This window comes from Tyto alba, unplaced genomic scaffold (assembly GCF_018691265.1).
Source record: "Tyto alba isolate M040663 unplaced genomic scaffold, T.alba_DEE_v4.0 Super-Scaffold_19, whole genome shotgun sequence".
In the NCBI taxonomy this organism is placed as follows: Eukaryota; Metazoa; Chordata; class Aves; order Strigiformes; family Tytonidae; genus Tyto; species Tyto alba.
The window spans coordinates 6,872,833-6,897,629 of NW_024881281.1; the positions used below are offsets into that span (position 1 = coordinate 6,872,833).

The following is a 24,797-nucleotide window of genomic DNA, read 5'->3' on the forward strand; positions in this document are numbered from 1 at the left end:
GGCGGGTTTGGGCTGGGCCGCCCGTGGGGGGCTGCCCGCGCCCGGAGCGGGGGGCGGGTTTGGGCTGGGCCGCCCGTGGGGGGCTGCCCGGGCCCGGAGCGGGGGGTTCGGGCATGGCCGCCCGTGGGGCAGCGCGCAGGGTGTGAGGGAAGGGCGACTGAGTGCCCGGGGTGAGCACGGCGTCGTCGGGGCGGTTTCACACTCTGCATCACACATAAGCTGGAAATAGGAACGGATCCGGTATTTGGGGGTGTATGTGTCTTTTCAGAGTCTCGTTTGCTGCCCCTCAGCAGCACCCCGTCCCTCCCTTTAGACACACCACACCAGCTCCCACCAGCTGCTTTGTTTTTACCTCAAACCCAGGCCGTATCAGAGGGGGCAGCTCACATGAGGGCACAGGAGTGTGTGCTTATGCTGACTGCAGCGGAAAGAGAACTAGCTACTGCTATTTAAAACTTGGTCATTTTCTCATTTACACAGTGCTGTCATGTGCTGATTTCTGGGTCCTTTTTTTTTTTTTTTTTTCCCCCTCCCACAGCTCAACACAGCCAGATGTGAAAGCAGTGATTGCTTTAGCAAGACAAAGGCACAGCAAGTAAAATGTTATTTTAGTTCAGAAACAAGGGGGAAATACTTCTGAACACAGCCAGCTAAGCAAATTCAGAAACTTAACTTTTATTTTTGAGCACTGCAGAAGCAGGGACAGCTACAAACCTCTGGGCTGTTTCACATGAACGCCTGAGTACAGAGGGAAGGAAGTAGAACTGAAATTATCTGATCCCAGCCAGTCTGCCTCCGGAGACTGCAGACATTGTGTAAGTGCCATCTGTTAAGGAAGTGATAGTGGACGAGTTAGTGGTTGGTGCTGTTAAGTGAAGCCTGGGACGAAGACTGGTGTCTTACTTTTTGTTTGCAGTCATGTAAAGCAAACTCAAATCATAGTGAATATGAGGAGGGGGAGTGCAGTGGCTGCAGACCAAATTAGTCGGATTCCAACAATTTTCAATGTAATATACTTTTATTGCACAACACAAACTTCATATCCACATTTTCTTCTATGTATTTTAAATAAAACCCATAGACTATATATTACCTGAACTGAAAAATCAAACATAGTAAGAAATAATACACTACAGTACCCACAGTATTAAACATCACACACCAATTTACTTAAAACACATTTGGAGATAATTCCAAACCCTGATCATTAGCATCCAGGCTAGATTTTCAAAGGCATTATGGGTAACAATGCATAGACACATACAATTTATAATTCAGCAAAACAAAATCCATTTATAAAAGTCACAGTGAAAGTGGAGGTAAACTTATACTAAGCTTGTGTAAGTAAAATGCCTAATAACTGCTGTTCTGGAAAGAAATTTCCAGTTAGAAACTATATACAGAAGATAATGACAAAACATAATTACCCTCTGAAATCTAGCTTATTTGCTGAGAGATAATGAAAGACTGAAGGAGTTTTTTTCTGTTTGTTAAATTAAACTGTGTTTCCATAGCCCAAAAGTCAGAACTGTCCCAGGTCCTCTCTGCTGTATGCCAACAACCTGGAAATATTTACAGTTGTTTACCTACAAATAACCAAAGAGATCAGTACAACTCCAGGGTTCAGTAATAGCAATTTTAACTTGCAGCCAGTGAGGTCTATAAATTGTCCAGTGTAACACATTTATTAAATGAAGAAAGTGAAAGAAATATAATGTCCCAGAGATTTATCATGAGTTAAGAGATCATCTTTCTACAGACTCTGCTCTGAAGTCTTCTCTTACCTGCCAGGCAGTTGTGTCCCAAACTTGATTACTCTGCTTTGCCAGGCTGAAAAGAAAGATCCAATGCATAAGCTGTGAAATAAAGGTCCTCAGACCTCTAAACAACAATGCTGAAATTCAAGCAGTGTGACCCTGCAGTCACCTCATCCATCACCACTGTATTTCCCAGTGCAATCCACAGCCACTGCATTTTCCCACCCACTGAACTTGATATATCACAATACAATGAATTTACACAGAAAATGGATGAACACAGTCGAGGTTAGCTGGGCTTCCAGACAGACTGGATCCTCTGCCTGACCTTACGTAAGTGGTGACAAATGTTCCTCTGCTTCACACAGCACAAGAGTTGAAATAAAACAGAAAGAACACTCTGCAATGCAAACAATCAGCTCTGACATGAGACTTTCCCTGTTGGCACTTCCATCATCTTCCTCATTATGTCACCTGTCCCAAGACATCTATAAGCAAGAATGAGCAGTGAGAATAAAGTTGTGAAGGAAGGTTCCCAGGAGCTGCAAATTCCAAATGAAGCTAGAAAATCATGACCTTTAGTTAGATCAGTACTTTATTTTTTTTTTTTTTAAGAAAAAAAGCAGATAGATGAGAAATCATACACTTATCCTTCAGCTCACAGCAAGCAGTAAACAAGGACCTCAAACCCCAAAATACTGGTACTTAGCTTGAATACATATTCCTATGAAACAGATGTAAGTCCTTAAAAGAAGTAAGAGTTTACATTTCTTAACAGTCTTTAGAAAAAAATTAGAAGAGTGAAATTAAAGTGATTATGCTATAAATAAGGGGTTTTAATTAATTTACTCAGGTATTTTGTCTGTAATAAGATTTTGACTGATTCTTTAACACTACCAGTCACCATATTGTAATATTAAAATAATCTCTTTAGTTTAAAACAGACTAAGTATTCACCTTGCAAACAAATTTGAGGGTGCAGCAGGGAGAAGTAAAACATTTCCTGCACATATGAGTTGTACATCTTAAAGGTTAGAGAAAGGGGTGAGAACCAAGGGGGAATCCAGTCAGAGTCATTATCTCACTGTGAATCTTCAGGCTAAACACCTCATCTCCTTACGCCTCTTACACTTCATCTACCAAATGGAGATGTGGGGGAGTGTGGATCGGGATTTCACCAAAGTCATCCTTCAGAGCTAGTGAGGATTGTCCCTGGGGAAATACACTGCAGAACTAATTCCCTCCCACTTTCATATTTGCAAATGCCAGCACATGCTCAATGCACAGGATACATTTGAAACAGGCTGTATTCAGTTCTGGGGGGGCAGTGATCAGCAACCTCACTAAGCTTCAGATTTCACTAGGAAAACAGATATACCGAGAACCATAAATTAAAGAACTGGCCAACCTGTCTGTCTTTCACAATACATACATTGGAACAATCTGGCTCAAAACACATTGGGGCTTAACAAAGCTATTGTTTAGAACAGTTTAAAATATCAACATCCTTCAGAGTTTGCTGGAAGTTTAACAACCATTTCTGTGAAGGCCAGATTATGTGCTCATGCAAATCAGTACATTTCTCATGTGACCGAAGTCTTTGACTTTTACAGTCAAGGACTTGTGCTCGCCAGATACAACCCTGGGACTACTTTGTTTCACTGTTGAAGCATCAGGCATCTAAGCCAAGCAGAAGAATGGAGACTACACTTGGATTTAAAAGTACTGATTCTCTTAATGCACTCGTTGAGAATCAAGGAAGATTCTTGATTTTCCTGTAACTGTAACAGCCTTTACTTTTTCATACACTGAACACCTCTGGGATGGGTGATTTTACAAAATGGCGGCAGGGGACATCTAAGGCATAAACAGGCTTATCGGAAAACAGATGTTTAACTCAATCCTTAACTCTCATGCTAATTTCAGAGAAGAGTATTACACAACTGAACAACAACAAAATCTCAAAAATACTCCCATTAACAAATTCAGGTATTTGCATGTATTACATCATGAGGTATCTCCCAGGCAGACTTCCTAACACTCAAAAAATCCATCAAAAGGGGCATATGCAGAACTTTCTACTGCAGTAACTTGCTGCTTTTGCTATTCAGATAACTAAGACTTGAAAACCCCCGAAATAAAACAAAGGACCCACACCCTCATCAGTGCAGAAACTGATCCCTCATTACAGGTTTTGGTTAAAATCAGCTTTAAAAAAATTTTAAATCCAGCAGTCTCAGGAGAAAACACACACCACAAGAACGAGAGAGAATCTGTTAATGGCTCAAAGGCTTCCAAGATCAAAGATGTTCAGATTACTACATAGAGTATTGTGGTATTCAAGTTAAGAAGGCCACACCAAGTTGAAAAGTTATGTTATTTTCGATTTTTTTAAAACTCTTGAAATCAAGTCATTAAGTGGATGCTGCACAGAAACATAGGTACCTTTACATGTCATTTCTGAGTGCTTAGACAAGTAGGTATCCTTCCTAATTTGCAAGTGTAAAACAGATGCAGAAACACTTCATGTGCTGTGAAACTGGCCAAGACACTTTGCTCCCTGTTAAAAACTACTAGACAATGCAGATATAGAGATGTTAAAAGATTACTCTTATGTTTTTGTTCAGACACACAGCAACCTAAAAAAAATAGCTAACAATTCTACTTTTTAAATAACTGTCCCTCAACTGCCCCACCATTACCTCCAGTATTCATAAAAAACAGAGTAATCACTGCAGTCCAAATATGCAATCCCTGCTTTGAAAATATTTGAGACTTCTTATTGGGCGGGGGGTGGGGGTGGTGGGGAAAGTGTAGATTCTAACACACATGTTCCTGTGTATCAGTTTGGAACCAAAAATGGTATGTGTCTTGTCTCAGAACACAAAATTAAAACTGTCCTTCCTTCAAACTGTATTAGCTAAATGGACTGACATGAACTGACCTTAGCGATCTGCAAACATGATATTCATAGCAACATTATATTGATGACATGAGACCATTTACTGCATGGCCAATTTGTCCATGGTGTCAGCTTGCAAACACAGGGTATTTACGAGTGTGGGGGTGCAAAAGTAGCTATGTAGATGATCAAGGGGCAAAAAAGCTAAGTAGGAGAAGCATAGAGAAATAGGTAAATATGTTCTAGGAAACTTCTGGCCTAGCCAGATATGAAGAAAAGTCCTAAAGAAAAAAACAGTATTACAGAAGCATTTAGTTTAATTAGACAATTATAAACCATTCATGATATACAAAAACATCAATCATCTTAAACATGGATTTCGTAATTCAGCTACTCACATTTTGTTGCAAACGCAGAATTTCAAAAATTACACTATACGCCAAGAAAAAATAAGTCAATAATGTTATATAAACCAGTTATTAGACTATACTCCCCTAACATCCACCTGCACAACTCTTCCATTCTGTCAAAAAATGAACACATATTAGGCAATATCATCTAAATCATTGTAAACAACGACTGCTTAGAACAAGTGTAGTCAATAACAATATTGTTAACTTGCACAAATCACAATACAGAATGTATGTGTTTAATGAAAGCATGTTGGCTCAAATCCATGTTTTCTTTTTCAATATTGCACTTAATGTTTGCTGTCTTCTGGAGGATCTGAAGGATGAAAGCTTCAATTAAGATGAAACTGATACAGACCAAGATTTGAATGTTATCTTTTTGGTTAGGTAATGTTCCTTACTTATTTAAGCAACAAACAGGAAAATGTTCTAAAATATCTGCGTATGCATATTAAGAAACAGCAAACATGATTGAAACAGAAATTTTGTACTCATAGCTTCTCTAGAATAACAGAAGAAAAATTCTTAAAAGCCAAACCAAAAAACATACTGTTAAATCAGACTATGTTCCATTTCTGCAAGTAGTGCTGAAATTCAAACCAGAGTTATGTCCCATGTAAATACATATATGGGAAGTTGCAAAAAACCACCAAATAATCCAGTAAAACTGCAATTCTCATTGCAGTCTCAAAATAAACTGATGCTGAAAATCCTGAACATAAATGTCTAGAGTGTACAAGCAGCCAAAACTTTGTAAGCCTCAGCTTTAAGATCTTACATCATTTTACTAGACATTGTGGTTTGCAGTTTAAGATTCCCCGAAAAAAAAATTAAATAAATAAAACAAATTAAGCCAGCACAGTAGTGAAGAAACCATGCAAGCTTCCTCTCATTTTAGGGAAACTTTACTAGTCTCAGTTTGACTTTTCATTTTGGGTTGTCAAAACACAATTACAACAACTTGTAACAAAGGCCAATATTTAAGAAAACAATTTAAATGAAGTTAAAATGAGATCCAAATGCATGTAATTGCCTCCTTCCCTCCATTTCAAAATTTAAGCTCTGGACTTGAAACTCTGCACTTGACAATGATCCTCTGTAAATAAACATTTGAGAAGAGATCATTAGAGCTATATACTCCCACCTCAGAGAGACAACTTACTAAAAATTCCTAAATCAAATACATAAAAGTGTAACAATGCAAACAATTTGCCTCTTTTTTGCAACACAATTTGATCATAAAGTCTTATAATTATTCTAAAAATTACCTCAGGTAACTGAGAATTTTGATCTCTGTAATTAGCATGTTTCTTAAGTGTTTTGGTCAAAAGTTTAATTAAGTAATATTCTTGGATTAACTAATCCAATGGAATGCAGTATGCAAACATTTACTTTCCCTCTCTCCTTCAGATTTTTTGAGGACATTTCAAGTGGGGTCTTCTAGAAATATACTTGAGTTTTCTGTACCTCACAAAACCGAAATATCTTCAGATGTTTAGATCTACCTGTCAGTTCTGGACATAAAGTAATTAACTTCGGGCTGTCATTGCTAATGTTAGAAGTGCAACAATTACCTTCTGAAAAGAATATGACTCTGTAATGGCTGCTCTTCTAGTGTGGAAAGAAATTTACTACCTGGATATACTAGTTTATAATTGGAGAGAGATATGAAGATTGAAATCTTTTTGCTTGATATTACACCAGGAAGGATCAACAAGAATATTAAAAATTAGACTTAATTTTCTGAAGAAGGTGGGGTGAAGAAAGCACTGGTCTAATATCATCATTTGACTCTAACTCTAGAACAAAGTTTAATATCACAGAATGTAAAAAGAGTCAGTAATAAAATAATGTACATTAAATATTCCTCTTACTTCTGCTAATAGGAACGTACATATAGGTTTTTCTCATTTACCAAAAGCCTTTGTAAATGACCTGATTCTATGGAGCTTCTTTTTTTTGTAGATATTGTAAACATTTAGAATTTCTAAGGCTAAAAACAGGCACAAGTCTTCCATGAACAGTTATTATTCCTAAAAGCATTAAGGAATATATTCCAAATCTGATATTCCTTTTTGTAACAATGGAAATAATTGAAATATAATAATTCACAATGCAGATTCTTAATTAAAAAAAATATAGCTTAATCGTGACAACAATGAATAATATATAGGGAATACTTTTAAAATTATCTATTACATCAAAATTACATTTCCAGAATCTGTGCTGGGTGTTACTCAAATTTATAAAGTGGTAAGTGACTAAAACATTTCTAAGTGGGTAAAATTCAACCACATTTATGTCAGCATTATTAGCACCCTGGCTTTATAATAATGCAGGTGAGATCTGCAATATCCATTTTGCAGACTATGATAGTAAAGCCACACAGTAGGTGGCACCTTTTAAAAGATGTTAGATGCTCCTCTCCATAATTTCCATGAGGTGATTTTGTTTTGTGCCTCGTTAAGGTACCTGAGCCAACAGTCTTGTTTCAGGCTGGTTTTTCAAGATTTCAGAGGTTTTTAAACCTCTGTAACAGGTTCCCTTTTGCTGAGCAGCTAAGCATTAGCCAACATTTCAGCAGACTGATTCCAATATGTTAGCAGCAGTGCATTTCCAGAGACACGTTGCAAAAATATTAAAAGCAATTGTCATCTAGAAGTCCTTTTATCCCCTGCACCATTCTGGACAAAATAACTCACCACCAAGTAATCTTGAATTCATAGATAGGACGCTTGCAGTAATAATGATTTATCAGGTGTTTATCACACACACCAATACACTGGTGATCCACAGTTATCCCTCTATCAGACAGGTCTGTCACAATACAGTGCAGAAGATCATATACATCAGCCACAGCCTCCCAGGGGCCAAAAGATACATCTACTTCACAATGATGTTCAAATAGCTTTGTCTCACTTTCACTCCTTTCAAAACGTAAAGAATTGAAATGTGGGCATTCATAGGGAGTGATGGGCATCTCTTCTTTGAAGACACAGACCTTCAGTTTTGCAAATCTTGCTTTTCTTTGCATAGCTCTAAGCTTTGCTATTTCAATTATCCGTTCCAAATGATCTAAAAAAAAAAAGTTGAAAATAACAATTAAGCACCTAGTAAAAGAAAACAAATTCAATTATTGAATGTGAAACATATTACTGCAGTATTTAACAAGTTACTCTTAACATAATATTAGCAGCAACAGGAAGCTCAGGAAGCTGCATGTAGCTAGATCTATAGCAGTTAAATCAATCTCAGTTATCTTGTGAACTTGGTATCCTTACTATATGCCCAAGTTTATTCTGTTGCAGGTCCTAACAGAACAAATGCAGAGGCAGAGAAACCTCCTCGTTTAATAAGCCTTGCATGTTATGGCCTAGATCTTGCTCCCTTTTAAGACAGCATAAAAATCCACATCCTTGGATGCAGCAGGAACAAGCCTGATGTGAAGACCTCAAAGGTCTAAAGATCACAAAAAGTACGTAATAAACTTCTCAAATACAGTGCAATTAGTTTGAAAGTTGAAAGCAGACCTGAAAGCACCACGTATACTACTTGAATCACGCTAGAAGAAACAGTCAATACTACCTTGTTTATTTACCTTTGTAATATGGCATTAGGCCCAGGAAAGCTTGTCTAACTTTTTCTCCTTTAAGAGGCTGGATATCCTCTAGATTGTCTAGCAATGGTCCTATAGAATAATACTGAGCTTCCTTGTAAACTGACCTCACTCGTTCTCTTGGTGGCAGGTCACCAGATCGTAGAAAGTTAAGTATGTCTCTAAAAAAAGGGCAAAAATATTATTAAGTAGCACGTTTCTGCCAAAACTGTTGTGGGTGGGAAAGGAGAGGAAACACTGGATATTAATTGTTTATTCTACTGAGATAGAAATCCTTACACTTAGACAGTAACTGAAATAAGATGGTCCTATTTCCAACATATTTTTAAAAGCATTTGCCATGTTCAAGTTCCCAAGTCATCATTTCACATTTTGCCTCTGTTAATGTCAAAACTCAACTCAAAAAAATACCATCATAGTTTAAACAAAAAGTTCAAGGTGGAATAACCACTTAAAATAGAAGAGGACACAGTATTTCATGGGAAAGAGATAGTGGCCACTGTATTTCAAATTTAGGCCTGTGACAAAATCTTTTCCATTTTCCTGGAGAATCGTATGCATGGACCTTTTATCCCACACAGAGCCAGAATTCTATCTGAATGGATGGGGCATTTGCAAAGAGGTGGTCTCTTCACAGGATAAGGGCCTTATACATCTGTAGTATATGTAATAATAATAAGAGAGAGAACATTTCCTTGTAGTTCTGAAACACTGTTAAACTACAAGTTTTTTAACAGAGAGAAAAATCACTTTAAAAGCATTAACCAACAACACTATTATTGACCATATCAAGTAAAACAAGCGTTACTGCAATCTTCATTAGAACATCAACAAATACAGCAAGTGCTAACTTGGCTCTCTGTTCTAGCTATATTTTGAATTCAGACTGATAACATCACAAATAAATTGATTTTCCAACAAAGCAGCAAGCACTTTCAAATTGTCAAATGTAAAGAAACAATTATTTCCCAATAAATACAGTAGCTTAATCTATTTCTGTCCCAGATTACAGTACAATCCAAATGTGCTCTGAAAATAATTCAATCATTCTCTTTTGAAGAGATTAAGAAATATCTACAAAGGAGAAACAAAAAAATAAGTGAAATCGCAAAGTGTGCTTCGGGCAAAGACCTTAATCCATGAATATTAACTCATGAACATGGCTTACCTTTCCTAGCAATCTCAAACAGAACAATAATAAAATCACAGTTAGTTTAATTAAAAATAAAACAAAAGCTAAACACAGAAGAAGAAATCCTGAGGGTGAAGGAATATGGCACTACTAGCAAAAATAATTTAATAACAAATTCTTTGAGGCTTGTACTTTTTTTACCAGTTATGTTATATACTGTTAAACACTGAAAACATCATACTTTTAACTGTTTCAGAAATCTAGATGCATTCCTTCCATTTTCTCTTTATCATACTGTAATATCAATTAAAAAACAGTGTTGAACAAAAAATCTTCCTATGAATAGCAATGCTAAATACATACTTTTTTAAAACATCAAAACAACTCAATACTTTGAAAGGAGATACTATAGATGAGACAATGCACAAGTTCAAAACATTGTTTTTCTTTCCCCAAATTAAAACTTAAGCCCTTAAGAATAAAATAAAGTACTTTTAAAATTGCAATATACTTTTCTCTTGAGATGTTTTGAGGGTGTGGATGCCAGTGAGTCACATTTACCTACTACACAAATATGATTTAACTAGAAAGGGAAAAAAATATTAGAACTTATTTTTCTGTAAAAATAATTTTCTTCAGTACCAACTTTTAAAGTATACTACTGAGGACACTGTACACACCCAAAGTAGGTTCCATCTCTGTCAATAAAGTATCTGCCTTCAGCATCTGTTGGAATATAGTGTCTTCCACTGAACATAGCCGCCAACATTGTGTCCTCATAACGTCTCAGTGTTGACAGTCTTGTTGTAAAATACATGCCTCCTACGTTTAGTGGAACAACTTCTGGAAACTGCAAAAACAATCACATCATCAGAATTGAGCCTCTAGTCCTTTGCAGACATGTTCAGGCCAAAAGGGTTCGTGCTTCTACAAGACACAGCATACAGTCTCTGCCACTGTGACAAAATTTGGTCTGACAAATCCTTTATTCCTGGCCTGTCACCACAAAACAGTGAAGTTTAAGGGTTAACAACTTGAATACTTTGGCTGGCTTCTGGGTGTAATCAGTGACTGTTTTAATTTTAGTTGGGAATCTGGAACAGCAGTAATCACTCAGCTTTAATACCAGATATTCATTAAAAGCATGAATGACTCCTCTTGGCTCTTTTGGGGAAAGAAAAATAAAAGCAAAAAATCCTCCCCACCCTTACACACAAATGCCCCCTCCCCAAAAAAAGGTAGGAAACCTCAGGCCAACCTTGGGACTTGCATTCAGTTGCTACTCTATTGGTTCCTTTACACTACTATGCTATACTATACTACACTAAATATACTATACTAAAAAAAAACAGTGCTTCTGTATTTACATTGGGTTTACAGCAGGCCTAAAATCTTAATATCACACCTTAAGATGCCTCTGTACCAGAATAAGCACTTATTTGTATTTGTCAAGTCCAAATATCAATTGAAATTCTGAGTAGTACTGCCAAGCTATTGAATTAAAATTCAAGAGACGTAGTTTTACTCAACCATTTAGCTACTAATGGAAACCGAACTGGATAACCTGCAACAAAGAAATCCTGAATTCTTTGGCACCTGAGCAGTACGTGCTGCAGGAACTGGACCTTATCGGATGAACAGTACCAGAGAGCTCTTACCTGCTGGGGCAGCAGAGGTAGTGCTTGTCCTGCCTGGGTTGCAGTAGGAGTGGCTGGCTCTTGGAAATCATCCTCCGCATCTGAGCTCGACATGGCATCATCCGGGTTTCCACTCACTTTGTTCTGCCCCGTAACTACCACCATCCCTCTGGCTCTCGTAAGCAGGTCTGCTGGGTAGGCAGCCGTGGCAGTGCTAAATGGGAAACAAGACCCAAATTACTCAGGCGCTGTCCCCACCAGCTGCAGGTCACGTGGCAGGCCAGGCACGTCGCTCCCCGGCTTTACACTGATCATTTACAATGGCATTGCTATTACTGGGAAATGAATCACAGCAAGGATGACTACTGTGCTGAGAAACAAACTCGGAGAGGGCTATCTCTGCAGGAATGCAGTTTGCAGAGCTGTACCAAGGTCCTACAATCACAGAGCCCCTGCCAGTGGCTGGGTAAGAGACCGGCGTCCATTGGCTCTGTGGTGCCGGGCGTGATTGGCTCCGCCACGCTTTTGCAGCAAAATGTCATTTGCTGGGTGAATTTGGGTGGCCGCTGTTCCACCCCGGCCATCGCAATAGGCCATCTGCAGAAGCACGGGCTGCACTGCACGCTCCCATTGGCCGTGTGTGCTGTGCAACACCCGGGCTCCTGCTCCCGACAAAGCTCCCACTCTGTCACCTTCAGCTGCAAGAGCGGATCAGACCCCGCGCTGCACCCTGACAGGCGCTGGAAAGGCTCTCTGTTCAGTTCCAGCACTGCCTGTGAAATGAGAAAATCGAGTTTTCTAACCTGAGAAAACAGACGTTTTCCTGCCCACTGCATTACATCGTACTGTACACAAACGCATACATCTGATATGCATGTATTTAACTCGCATATTATATTGCGCATTTACTGCTAATTATCAATTTCCTGCACAGAAAAAAATGTGTAGCAACACCAACTACAGTGCTTTCACAGTCCGTCTTCAACCAGAGGATGGGATGGACTAACAATAAGCTGCATTATAAAAATAATAATTGAAAGGGCAGAGTAGGAAGGACTAGAAACCCTGCTGTTCTCTTTACACTGCATTATGTAAAAAGTACTTCTGTTTACAGGATTGCTGTGGTGTCTCCAGTAGCATCACAACAGTCTAATAAAGATATTATACTACTGGAGGCTTTATCCAGCGCTCTAATCCTGCAAGCTCCTTCTCTCAAATCACAATAAAATATAAAAAGAGAAGGAATATCTGCACAAGCACATCTGGTACATTTATTTACTGACTAAATAAATGTTTCATAAAGGTTGCTTCCACTCAAAATCAACAAGCAGAAATGGCATAAAATTTTAAAGCCATGATTAATTATTCTGCCTTACTAATTCTGCTAATACAGTCATTATGCACATTGTCAGGCTGTCTGTAGATCTTAGCTCTTAAAGGAAACGCTGCAAGTTCAGAATGAACCCAGACAGAGCTGGGATGCTCCTGGTCAAAACAGATACTCTTTAGAGAGCTAATCAGATCAAAACCTCCACATTCTGTGGGAGTGCACACAGCCTTTTTTCAGCAAAATTTGGAGGTGAATTCTAGATCCTGTTTAACACTCTAATAAACCTAGATAAGTAGGTACCATGAAGTTTCAAAAATTTCTTTTTAAACTGCAGCTTGTTTGACTTCATAATCATTTTTCCACCACAGTACAATGCACAGACAGATAAATAAGGATGGAAGGGCTTCTCAGTGTCCACACAACAATTTTAATATTTGTCCAGAAACAACGCATATTCTGACATCTTCAGTTACCAAAACAAGTCAACTATGCCTCAAAGACACATTAAACATAAATGAAAGATTATTTTGGTAGGGACTCCTTTAAGGAGGTAAATAAATTATCATCAAGAAACAGCTTGCAGAAGCTTAATTTATAAGATGCATAGTCAAAATTGAATGTGAGCCTCTGTTTGCTGTGAATGTATTATTTATAATGCTGTTACTTGACAGCAGTGCTTTGGCTGCTGTATTTCCAGTTCTCTTAAGACTATTCAAAAGAACTCAAGACTGACCAAAAATGTGATCTTTAATTATCTACATTTTTCAAGAATGTCCCATAGATTTCACATAAATGGAGCATACTCTGAATAAACAAAATTCAGCTCCATTAAGTATATTGCAATCATGGACCACAGAATGTGTTTTGGGTAAGTTCCTCCATTTGGCACTGTATCAAAAAGCTCCTCTTTCCCAACAGAAGTAGGATTTTGAGAAAAATAAATTCTTCTTTCATAACCATCCTTCAACATGACACCAAGGTTTATGAAAAAAAATGAGAGAGCATACATTAATTACATTACATTAATGAGTAATAACCTTCTTTGCTCTTGGAACATTCACACAAAACGCTCTCCTAAATAGTGAGGTTTAGCAAACAAGATCTCAGCCCATAAGTAGTCCAGGATTTCAAGAATAAGATTAGTGGCAGTAAAATTAAGAGATTGATCATTGACAAGTTTAACCTGTTTTTTGACGTTCATTAAAGGGTAAGAGAAGTTCCTCTCTAGGCTCGCTTCACTTCCTGTTCATCCACAGACATGGAACAGTGAAAGAGCAGTATGCTGACTGGAACAGAGCTTCCTAAAAGAAAAACATAAGCTGATCACTGGCCAGTTTTCTGACATACAATCTTCTACATTTTGGTTCTCTTCATTTCATAAGTAATATGCATCCATCTGAATATCCTCTTCTTGCCACTTGAAGCATATGCAATAATTATTATTAAATACACACAGAAATATTTGTTAAAGCTCTCATTAAAGTTAGAGAGATTGTTGTGTTTAAGTAAATGCATCCATTTCACTTTCAAATACATCTAGATCAACAGATAATTAATGAGAAAACATTACCAATAAACAAAACTATTACTAAACCAAGTATTTAACTGAACCATACGTCAGCACCATCCAACTCTACCAGAAATACCTCCTTCCAGTTTACAAGCTACCTGTCATTTAAATGGCAGAGATTACTTCCCAAAGCTTTGTTATCGACAGCTCAAATACTGTCTCACATACACACACCAAAGAGAGCTTACTAAATGAACTGGACCTGCAAGTTTTACTTCATTCCCTAGGAAATGATAGCAATCCTAGACTTGCATCAAATTTTACGTGATGCTAAGATTCAGAAAAGCTTTTCAAGGGTCTGACGTTCCTTCAACTTTTCCATATCGGTTTAAATAACTTTCTTTTAAATACCTTCTGAGGTTACACCACTGTTGACAAAGTTACATACATACAGAAGTGACATAATGATAACAAGCCTAAAGTCTTTTTCATCAACATACTGATGTATGAATCCATCATAGCAGACCTACACAAACTGATATTCAAAGCTAACTTATTGGAACGTGTTTGTTTTGGGGAGATACCAACCACATTGTTAGAAAGGCTCTCCCTTTTTCAAGAGAAACTGGGTCCCTGTGAGGATGCAGAATGAGATGTGAATTGGCGGCCTCTCCACAGCATTCTTCAAGAGACTCAGATGGTCAAAGGTTTGGATGAATAAAGCAGGAAAAGACACAACATCCAGTTAATTTTAATTAATCTGTGTCAGAATAGCAAAGAAATAGCCTTAAAAAGGGCAGAGATGCCTGAACTGCAGTAAACTGTATTATACATTTGACTAGAATTCTGGACGTACTCAGCATCTCTAGGCGTTAGCAAAAGACAATACAGAGTATGATGAAGGGATACTGTAACTTAACTTTTGAATCAGAGAGAGAAGACACACTCTACGGGAGGACACAATGGGATGCTTCATCACCAGTGACCCTCCTGGGTAGGAACAGGACAGCGGGGAGGCCTAACTGGAGGCTGCCGAATGACCAGTGGATAAAGGCTACTCGGGCTGTACTCGCAGGTTGCGCCAACTACCACCTTACATTGAATTTCACAGCACAGACAAGCTTTTATGAGCTTGAAGCAGCTTTCCAGCTTCACCACCGTGAGGTGTGGTGGCACCATCCCATCTGCAGACCTGGCTGCACCGTCCCAAGCGAGCTCAGAAACCGAGCCAGACGTGGGGCTGAGCCCGGTGGCCAACAAATTAATTATTAATTCTGCACTTAAGTATTAAGTGTTGCTTACCGCCGCGCTAGGTCTTTCTAAACAGCCTAAACGTTAACGGAGGTCACCAGAAAGCGCCTGCAGATGCGGGAGCTGACTTTCCGCGGTGTGACCGGCCCCCGCCGAGGTCCCGCCGCGACGCCGCCGGCGGTGAGGCGGCGGCCCCAGGCAGGGCAGCAGCTCCCCGCTCCCTCACGGTCACCGGAGACTGCCGTTCTCCCCTCGCTTCGCCGGCACCCCCCAGCTCCCCGGGCCGGGCCGGGGCAGCGCCTCAGCGCGGAGCCGCGGGGGGCGTTTCCCGCCCCTCACCTGACGGGCGCCTCTCGCGCCGCCGCCGAGCCCGCGCCCCCTGCCGGAGCGCGGGGGAACCACCTTGCCACGGCCGCCCCCGCCACCGCCCAGCCCGCCGCCGCGTCTGCCGGAGGAGGGAGACGGGGCCGTCACGGGCGGCGGCGGCGAGAGCTGCGCCGCCTTCCCCCCGCCCGCCCGGGCACCCGCCGAGGAGCGGGCCCGCCCGCCCTCACCTGCTGCCCGCCCGCGGCGGCGGCTCCGGAGGGGACAGCGAGAGCGGCCGCCGCGGCCCCGCCGTCACGTAGGGCCCATCCGGGTCCCGCGCGGGCGGGGCTGGGGAGCGGGACCGGGACTGTCCCCACACGGGGGGCGGCGGGAGCCGCCCCGGCCCCCCCGCACCGCTCACAGAGCCACGCCTGGGTCCTGTTTCGTTTCTTCCTCATTTCTGCTCATCTGTGAGGGAAAACATCCCGTAGCTCATCGATTAATTACCCTGCCGTGAGTGGAGCGCTGGGGCCGGCACCGGGCTCTCCCGCCGCTGGGGCCGGGGCAGCCGGCCGGGCCCTGCCGCGGCGGTGAGGCGGCGGCGGCACCCGCGGAGCTGCCGGCGTTTTCTGGGGAGAAACGAGCGGCAGCACTGCCCTGTGATGGCACTAGGGGGTGCTCCCGGTGTACTTTTGCAAGAACAACTGGCTTTGGTAATGATTTGGTAAATCCGTACCAAACTGTAAAATTAACTTACTTCCTGAAGGCACTCAAGCGTCGTTCATTCACTGGTGGTTCTACAACTGCATGTTACTGGTCTCAAAATGGAGGTGTAGCAACAAAAGAAACAGAGGAAAACCCAAACGGTTTCAAATCCTGAGAGGCAGAGTTTGTGGAAACACAAGCATTTCAGAAAGAACTCTTAAAATCGGCGGAGGATGAGGCCACCTTCAGTATACCGAGAACCACCGAGGTGAGCAGAAAATGAGACACAAAAACCATCCAAATAAAACCTTAGTTGAATAATCACAGTCCACATTCACTGACAGTTGCTCAAAGGTTTGTGATACAAATTTCACAGCAGGGTTTTCAGAAGCAGTTTCACCTGTCTGAACACAGCTGCTTTTGAGGAACAAATTCAATCGGCCAAAAATTACCTACTTTTTCCTGCAGTAAACAAATCTCATGTTACTCTTTTATACCTCTCAGCAGGATACTCTAATTTACATTTTCCTCATCACCCAGCTATTAGCTATTAAAATACATTCAAATTGCAAACGTTAAAAAGAGATCCAAACCTAGGACATTAGATCATATCTTCTGATACACACTGACGCTAGCCATTGGAAAATTGCTGACAGTAAATTATAAGGGAATCTCATCAAAAAAGGTTGTTTTTCAGTCATGCTGACCTGCTTTATCAGTGTACTGGATGAGAAACATCCTGGTTTTGCAGCCTCAAGGACAAGACAGCAGAAGATACTGTGGCTAGAAACTAGACAGGACTATGTAACCACAGAGAAAAGAATTTGCTAATAGGTTGATCTGCACTACGCATGCTCTAAAGGAGGGTTCAACCAAAGGACATTCGAAAACGACTCCCGAAGACCACCAGAGACACCCATGGAACACCCTAAGAGACTTGAAGCACATGCATAATGACTATGTTAACACGATAATTAGTTCCAGGAAATGTAATAAATATGTATCATCATTCTGGGAAATTTAATGCATATACGTGTAACAGGGTAATAAAAGCTTTGACTGACGCTACATACTGCATGCACGACAGGTGGAGCAATCCGCTTGCATCCATCGCCGCAATAAAGAATGCTTGCCTTCTAAACTTTAAAGCTGAGTCTTAGAGGGTTTTGTTGTGACCAAACTTTATGGTATCACTTCCATCCGAGTAATATATCAGTACCTTGAATTATTTAAATCTTAACTGAGGCAAACACATTAATAAAAAAAAAAATCACATTTAAAGCATTTATTTTGAAAAATAAAATACAAAAAGATCATTGAATTGTAATTGTACATGTAATTTATCAACATTTTTTTTTTAAATAAAAGATATTTAACAATTTCCACATGTGAATAAAACAACTGTTCCACCAAAAATCTTTTAGGACAAGCACAGACCACTCTTTTGAAAGCTTCATACATTTAAAACCAAACTGCTACAGAAAAAAAAATAATCTTTGAACATGGAGTTTTGTGATTATGACAGAATAGCAGTTTTGGAAACAGGCATTGCTTTGTGTTTTTTAAAACCTTAAAAAAAAGAATAGTTCTGCGAACGTAGTACAGTTCTACATTAACAACAGTGATAGTTTTTTTTTTAAACAGGTTTACATGCGCTCACAACAGCAAAATTTTGAACAAAAACAGTATGAAAGAAATGGGGAAGAAAATTCTGAAAAAAAGCCAGCCACGAGCAGCACACCTCACTGATCTCAGTGGGACAGTCCTTATAAGATCATTTCCATTGAAAAGGCAGCAGTCTTTTTTCTAAAGAAAAATAAAAATAAAGTTATGTTTGAGCCTTCAATGTAATATTATGTTTTTATCCTTGACAACATTTTGTAATTACAAACAATGCATAATTAAGAGTAATCACTGTTATCTCAGTAGGTGAAAAGTCACTGTCAAGACTAACCACAACTACTAAAAACTTTTCTGTAAGGAACTTGGCTGCCTTTTCCATCCTTTATTATTAGAATTACTTCTTGGAGCACATTTAGGTGTAAAAAAAAATATATCTGAATTTGCACTTACATTCAAAATACTTGTGAAAGTCGGCTGCATTTAGATGATGAAAATGTCTCTCTTGTTACAATGTACCAGTGGTAGTTACTGCTGGGAAGTTAACAATTTGGTTTCTCAGAAACTGTACAGCAGCTTTACATTGAAAAATGTATTTAAAACTATGATATTTTTAAGATGTAAGCAGCAAAATGAAGTAGATGTTTTAGTCATTTTAACATTGACTACATGAAAACAATTCCATTTCTCTATCGATTTCAGAAGGAAGGCCTGCAATTAAGCTTTGGAAAACATATCCATTATTTCTAGTTGGTATGATGCTTTTGGCTATATTTAGGGCTACAGAGTATGCTCTACAGCACCTATAGCCACATAATAAATACCTATGCTTTGTGTATTTATGTGGCATGTTGCTTTTGGCTATATTTAAACGATGTATTTTGCCTTCTTTTGTGGTCAAGCTAGAACATTTAATAACATGGTTGACAAGTAAAAATCTTCGATAAGTGCAGAAAATCTTGCACCATTCATTTGTTAAGTGGTCTGGAATTCACTGAGCTCCCTGCACAATCTTGCCATTGTTAATTCAACAACTAAAATGCAGTTTATTGAAAATACTGGCTATGGGACATACTAAAAGCAAATTATACAAATCAGCTCATCTATAGCAGTTTTCTCTATTGAGAAAGGGCAATTGATTTAAAAATTAAAGACAGACAATTAAGAGTCATCTTTAAAGTTTCACTATTTTGTTAAAATGGGGACCTGAATCTGTTATGCAAGTATGCCAGAGTACTGAAAGACACACAGATACTAGAACGAACAAGAAACTCTGGTAAAGAATGCTTGGATGCGTAGTTGTGTAGTTTTATGTACTCCTTTCAATTTCAGGCTCTAAAATAGTATTGACAATCCAGTAGCATAGCAAATACTGCAAATTGTGATGAGCCATGTAGAACTGCATTGTGACTCTTAAAACACCTGAACTATGCTCTCACCACTAGAACTTACCTCAATGTGATTTTTACAGATTCTGAATCAAGATCGCTATCTTCATATTTTTCTTACCCAGAATCTTACATGGTGTTACTAAGTTTTTAAAAAAAAGTCACCTTAACTAAATCAAGAAGAGTAAATGAGCAGGACTGCATGTTCTTTTATTACCTTCTGTGCAAGAAATATCCATTGTATCTTCTATTCCACAGGTTCAGTCTGCCAAGTAAATAATTAAAATGAAATTAGCAATTTTACATTAAAGGAAAAAAAATCATTATCAGCACCAGTGTTCATACTCAAAACCATCTAGCTGTTTAGTTACATTATATTAATTTTATCTTTAGTATAATACTAAAGAAGAACACTGTAAGCATCAATTTAAACTCCAACATCAGTTTTTATGGTTTAAGCAATATTCTCTTACTATTTCACAAAGCTTATTTTTGCTTTTTAGATGATCTTCCTTTACTTTGGATAAATCTGCTCAGAGTTTGGTAAATACTGTAATCATACCAAGCTAACTGTATTAAATCCACCTCATGAAATTTAGCAGAGTCCCATTCTGAAACCTCCTATCACATGGATTGAAAGAAAAAATTTACTAGTAATAGTGGACCAAGTTCTGTTGATGTATCACAAGATAAGTGGAAAATACAAACACCATAATTTAACTAACAGGTACTGTAGCCTGATCAAGGATCATTTATTTTGCTAGTATACTTTCTATACACAGTGTGCTATATTTTAAAGATGGATCATCTCTCATCTCCCTGCATTTTCCAGAAATCCTCATCAGCAATATGTTATCTCCTGTTCTGACACACCTTATGCTTGCAGCCATATATGTTTCAACTTTATCTGTAAAGCTGTAGATAATCTTAAAATAACCACAATAATTTCATTTGAAAGCATTAGAAATAACTACAGCACACTTTCTCAATACAATTTGCTGACAGTAACTTTTAAGCAGCACACATTTAAATAGGTGTCTTGCCGTTAAGCTGCATAGACATTTTGGCCAGCAGTTGAGAGTGAACAATGCTGTGAGCAACAGCACATTTAGCTGCGTGGTGCCAAGTTCTTAATGGTTTTCTATTAGCTGAGCACAACTCGCAAAGCGTGAGCACTAACTATTCAAAGGGTGAGAGCAGGCAAACATCCAGTAAAAGAGCAAAGCCCACATCAGAGATCACACAAAGATTTATCAGAAAGATTTGGTGTCCACAATGAAAAGTTATATTCTGAAAACATGAAACAGACACTACAGCTATTCGACTTCACTGATCCATGTTCATTTTATCTTGCCACGAGACTTCCTTTCTACTGTCTTCTTTGGCTGGAACAAAAGAAACCGATTTTCCTTTTTAATCAATTAATTTTAGTTTGAATGAATGGAATAAGTCAAAATGCTTTGTTTGCATGTGGTAGATTCTCCTGTATTCTTCTATCTCTACATCTAACAAAAGTCATAATCAAAGAGTCCTTTGCTAATACTGGGGATCCAAAGTCAAGAAAGCTTGTGGCCATTAGTTGGGGGTTTTTTTGTTGGTTTTTTTTTTTTTTTTTTTTTTTTCTTTTAAAAGTAATGACATTGCAGATTATTTTACTTTTTGTAGGCTACTTACATTCTAAATGAACCTCTGCACTGTATGCATCATTAAGGATGGGAAAACAAGTAGAAATATAAAATAACGTAAGCAGAGATAAACAATTCTAGAGGCAGAGTGCCCCTAAAAATGCTTTCTCTCCCAATTCTGCAACACTATATTCCTGTACATGCAGGAGGAATTGAAAAAAACCCAAGTATTTTTCTACTTAGCTTTCCTTGAACACACTCTGAGACAGTAACGGTGAGGAGCCAGTTCCTGTTTTTCTTTCAAAGCAGAGTATAGAGAGCATTTAGACGTTTACCATCAAAACGTTTACAGTCCACAAAAATTGATATTTTGATGAGCCTAGTTGAGCAGATCTTACCCAAGAAAACAAACCCAATTGCTACATGTTCTACTTATTTAATTTAAATATTTAATTTAAGCAATCAAATACAAATATTTTTGTTATTTCTCCAATAAAAGTGAATTAAATGATTTGCTCCTTGTCTAGATTGCCTGCTCTGATTTTTCATGGCCAGATTAGCAGAGTTTAAATATGCAAAGCTATGGGAGGGAATATTAATTTCACTACACACTGGAGAGGAAAAAAAAGAAAAAACGCATACACGCAGAGAAGCCCTTCAAGCTACTGCAATGGAGCACTCCAACAGGCAGCTCCATGGAGCAAGTCCACCTTGTCTGCTCTGTTACTTTCAGGAGACACAGAAGAGCTGCCCAGCAGCAAGGGATGTCATCTTCCCAACTGAACTCCTGTCTGTAAACAGGCTGGTGGTTACAGCTCCAAACCTTTCCATCATGTCTACATGAGGAAAGCGCATGAGGTTGGGAGCATGCCTCCCATACGTTCACATAGCTGGGGGGAAGGCATCAAGAGATCCTGCAGTTTAAGAGAGCTCCATGATACAGATTTTGCTTTTTCAACCCCTATTGCAAAGGTTAGGTCCCTTAGGTAGCTGAGGACAATTCATAGCATTTGAAGGGTACCAGATTACGAATTCTCAGTAAAATCTGAAGTTCAATAGCTCACTTGATTATTAAATCAACACATTGTCACTATCCATGGCTGAACTGGTTTGTCTGATACAGTAGTATTACTTTTAAAAAATCTCGTTACTTATCTCTGCTCTCTATACTATACTAGATTTAAACCTTTCCATGCAAGGCAACAAAAGATTAAGCTTCTCTACAAATAACAAACTTTGCAGTTTAGTCTACACCAAAGAGAGTCACACTTCGCTTGAGTTTCACCGCAATATTCAGTCAGCTCAGGTTTAGAAGCACCACACTATTTACACATGCTCTCAGAAGAGGCTTGGGGCTACTGAGTGTAAGAGCATCGGAGATTCAATCTCATGGACAAGCTATTCTCTTATAATCTCTAGTCACCTATCCTCTTATGATCAAACAGAAAATCAAATTTATGAAAAAGTGATTTATAAAGACTGGTTGCATACCACTTTGCTGCTACAGTGGCAGAAAGGAAACTAATACAATACTGTACCTGTGGCACTTCTTTAAGAAAGTCAGGAAGCTGAAATTCACCTTTATAGACCTGGAAAAACAAAAAAACAATATGCTACTCAAAAATAGTATTCACTACTGTGTGAAACGCTAAAGAACTTGCTAAGGGAAAAAAAAAAAAGAAAAAAAAGAAAAGAGGGATTCATTTGGGTTATTAGCATCCAGTCATGCTAAAACAGATCTACCTAAACAGAGCACAATTTGTGAAAGCAAGTTTTATTCATGAAGCTTTGTCTTCCGAAGTAGTTCTACAGCTGCATGCTCAGTCCCAGGCTTGCTCTGTATTCAACACTGACCTCGTCTGCATTAAAATTGTAAAACTATACAACTCATTGCATTTCAACCTTGCTCAAATTATTAAGTCACGTGTAATCCATTCACTATGCTTTTAGAAAAATCTTTTTAATAGGATGATTAAATACACTAGGAGTGAGTTGCTACAATACATACTTTTAAAAAGTTTATACAGAAACAAATCTGTTGCTCCACATTTTAGTACCTTCATTAAATTAAGTTCCCTTTGGGCTTAATTACAATTCACAATTGAAAGATTCTCTACTCAAAAGCGCTACCTGTCATGATCTTATGGACTGTGACAGAACTGATATACCAGCCAGGCACCAAACAACATTCAGTTCTCAAACATTTACATTTTACAGTTGACAAATGTCACATAATACAACACCTTCTGATGTGTCAGAGTATTCATTATGTACAGAATATATATCATTCACACAAACAAAAGTATCACACTTGAGCAACCGATCCCGTCTTACTACGCTGTCAAAGGAAGTTCTGTTAGTTTCGATATAGTTCATGGAGACAATGCAATTACAATCAAAGTCTGAAAATACTAACAACTTAGTTTTCAAAGTTGTTAAAATGGTCAACATGCAAGGAGTGCCAGCATCTCCTTCTACCCTATTTTACACATATCTATCCCTTTATTCTACACATCTAGCTGGTGTAATTTTCAGATAACAGGAAAGTTAATACATTTGCTTTAATCCTTAAAGATACACAGATACCATTATAATAGGTAGAGATATATTACTAGCAATTTTCCCCCAGTACTCTGTTTCAGACCTTGAGTCATTTAGCAAATATACTGCATGAGATCAGATACCTAACTCCTTCCCTCACAGGCTGTAACCACATGTCCAAAATCCTCAGCTCCCGGAGGATAAGGCTTAAGTTTTCCTTTATTATTTTCATACCATTTAGTAATTAATTTACTTTTCATCTACAAAAATTAAGAAAAAAAAAAATCAGTGGGATAATCCTTTCCTATTCGGACTAGATGATCATTATAGGTCCCTTACAACTGGAATAATCTGTTCTGTACTAATAGACATAGATTTAATAGCTTTATATATGAGTACAGAAGACCTCCACTTACTAGTAGGGCTGTCACAAAGCTACAGTCAGCAACTCTTATGATTATGAATTTCTACAACTGTAGCCTCATTACCAGCCTGACTTCATGAGAATTTGTCCTTACCACGATTTTGAATCTTTTAGAGCATAATATTAATTCTGAAACAATGTTGTCTGAAGAAAGAGCAAGGAATAAATATCCTCAAAAACACCAACAGTCACACCAAACAAGTGTTTCCACTATCTAACCAATTAGGAAATAAATTGGCAATGTATTGTCTTCACTCTTGAGGATACTTCTTAAAAGCTCTTTGCTTCTGAGATTAAACTGGAATATATTCCAAAGCAGGATGAAAAAAATTTCTGTATTATTAGTTTGTTGGGATTTTTTTTTAAAAAGTATATGTGGAAGATTTTTACCATCCTTCCTACTGAACCAAAAAGACCGAACACCCTAATGTCGTGAGTTCTTTGTAGTCCTGTGTAGCTGAAATCATACAAAAATCAAAAGCCACAAGCCTACGTAGAAAAATTCTATAAAGCCGTAAAATAGAAATGGGGCTACTCTAAAGCCTCACTGAGTTGCACTCCCTGGTTTGCAAATTGCTTCAGAGGAAGAAGATTGAGGAAGTCAAAGGATGCTTATTAACAGTATCCATTTTCTCTGCTTTCC

General features: G+C 38.6%; 2 protein-coding genes across 19 annotated transcripts in view; both read right to left on the reverse strand.

Annotated features, from left to right (window-relative positions):
* Nucleotides 1–999: 999 nt before the first annotated feature.
* Nucleotides 1,000–16,295, reverse strand: KCTD7 (potassium channel tetramerization domain containing 7). Of its 5 annotated transcripts, none has more exons than XM_042791706.1 (7): nt 16,100–16,205; nt 13,968–14,085; nt 11,476–11,668; nt 10,498–10,667; nt 8,668–8,846; nt 7,772–8,144; nt 1,000–1,830 (listed from the first exon to the last, which is right to left on the reverse strand). In XM_042791706.1, exons 3-7 carry the CDS (start codon nt 11,617–11,619, stop codon nt 1,746–1,748), a joined length of 951 nt encoding a protein of 316 aa, XP_042647640.1. In that variant the 5' UTR covers nt 11,620–11,668; nt 13,968–14,085; nt 16,100–16,205; the 3' UTR covers nt 1,000–1,745. The 5 variants fall into 5 exon arrangements, with proteins under 5 accessions (XP_042647640.1, XP_032859237.2, XP_032859244.2 ...); XM_033003346.2 differs by lacking the exon at nt 16,100–16,205 and adding an exon at nt 15,597–15,953; XM_033003353.2 differs by lacking the exon at nt 16,100–16,205 and adding an exon at nt 14,883–14,987.
* Nucleotides 16,296–19,781: 3,486 nt separating this feature from the next.
* TPST1 (tyrosylprotein sulfotransferase 1) overlaps nt 19,782–24,797 on the reverse strand; it is a 48,199-nt gene continuing 43,183 nt past the window's right edge. For 12 of the 14 annotated variants that reach the window (XM_042791701.1, XM_042791698.1, XM_042791697.1 and 9 more), the window contains 3 exons: nt 22,728–22,778; nt 20,874–20,949; nt 19,782–19,829 (listed from right to left, as the gene is read on the reverse strand). In XM_042791701.1, the coding sequence (XP_042647635.1) occupies nt 20,905–20,949; nt 22,728–22,778 (96 nt within the window). In that variant the 3' untranslated portion in view covers nt 19,782–19,829; nt 20,874–20,904. The remainder of the gene's footprint in view (nt 19,830–20,873; nt 20,950–22,727; nt 22,779–24,797) is intronic. The other 2 variants (XM_042791700.1, XM_033003438.2) reach the window with 2 other exon arrangements.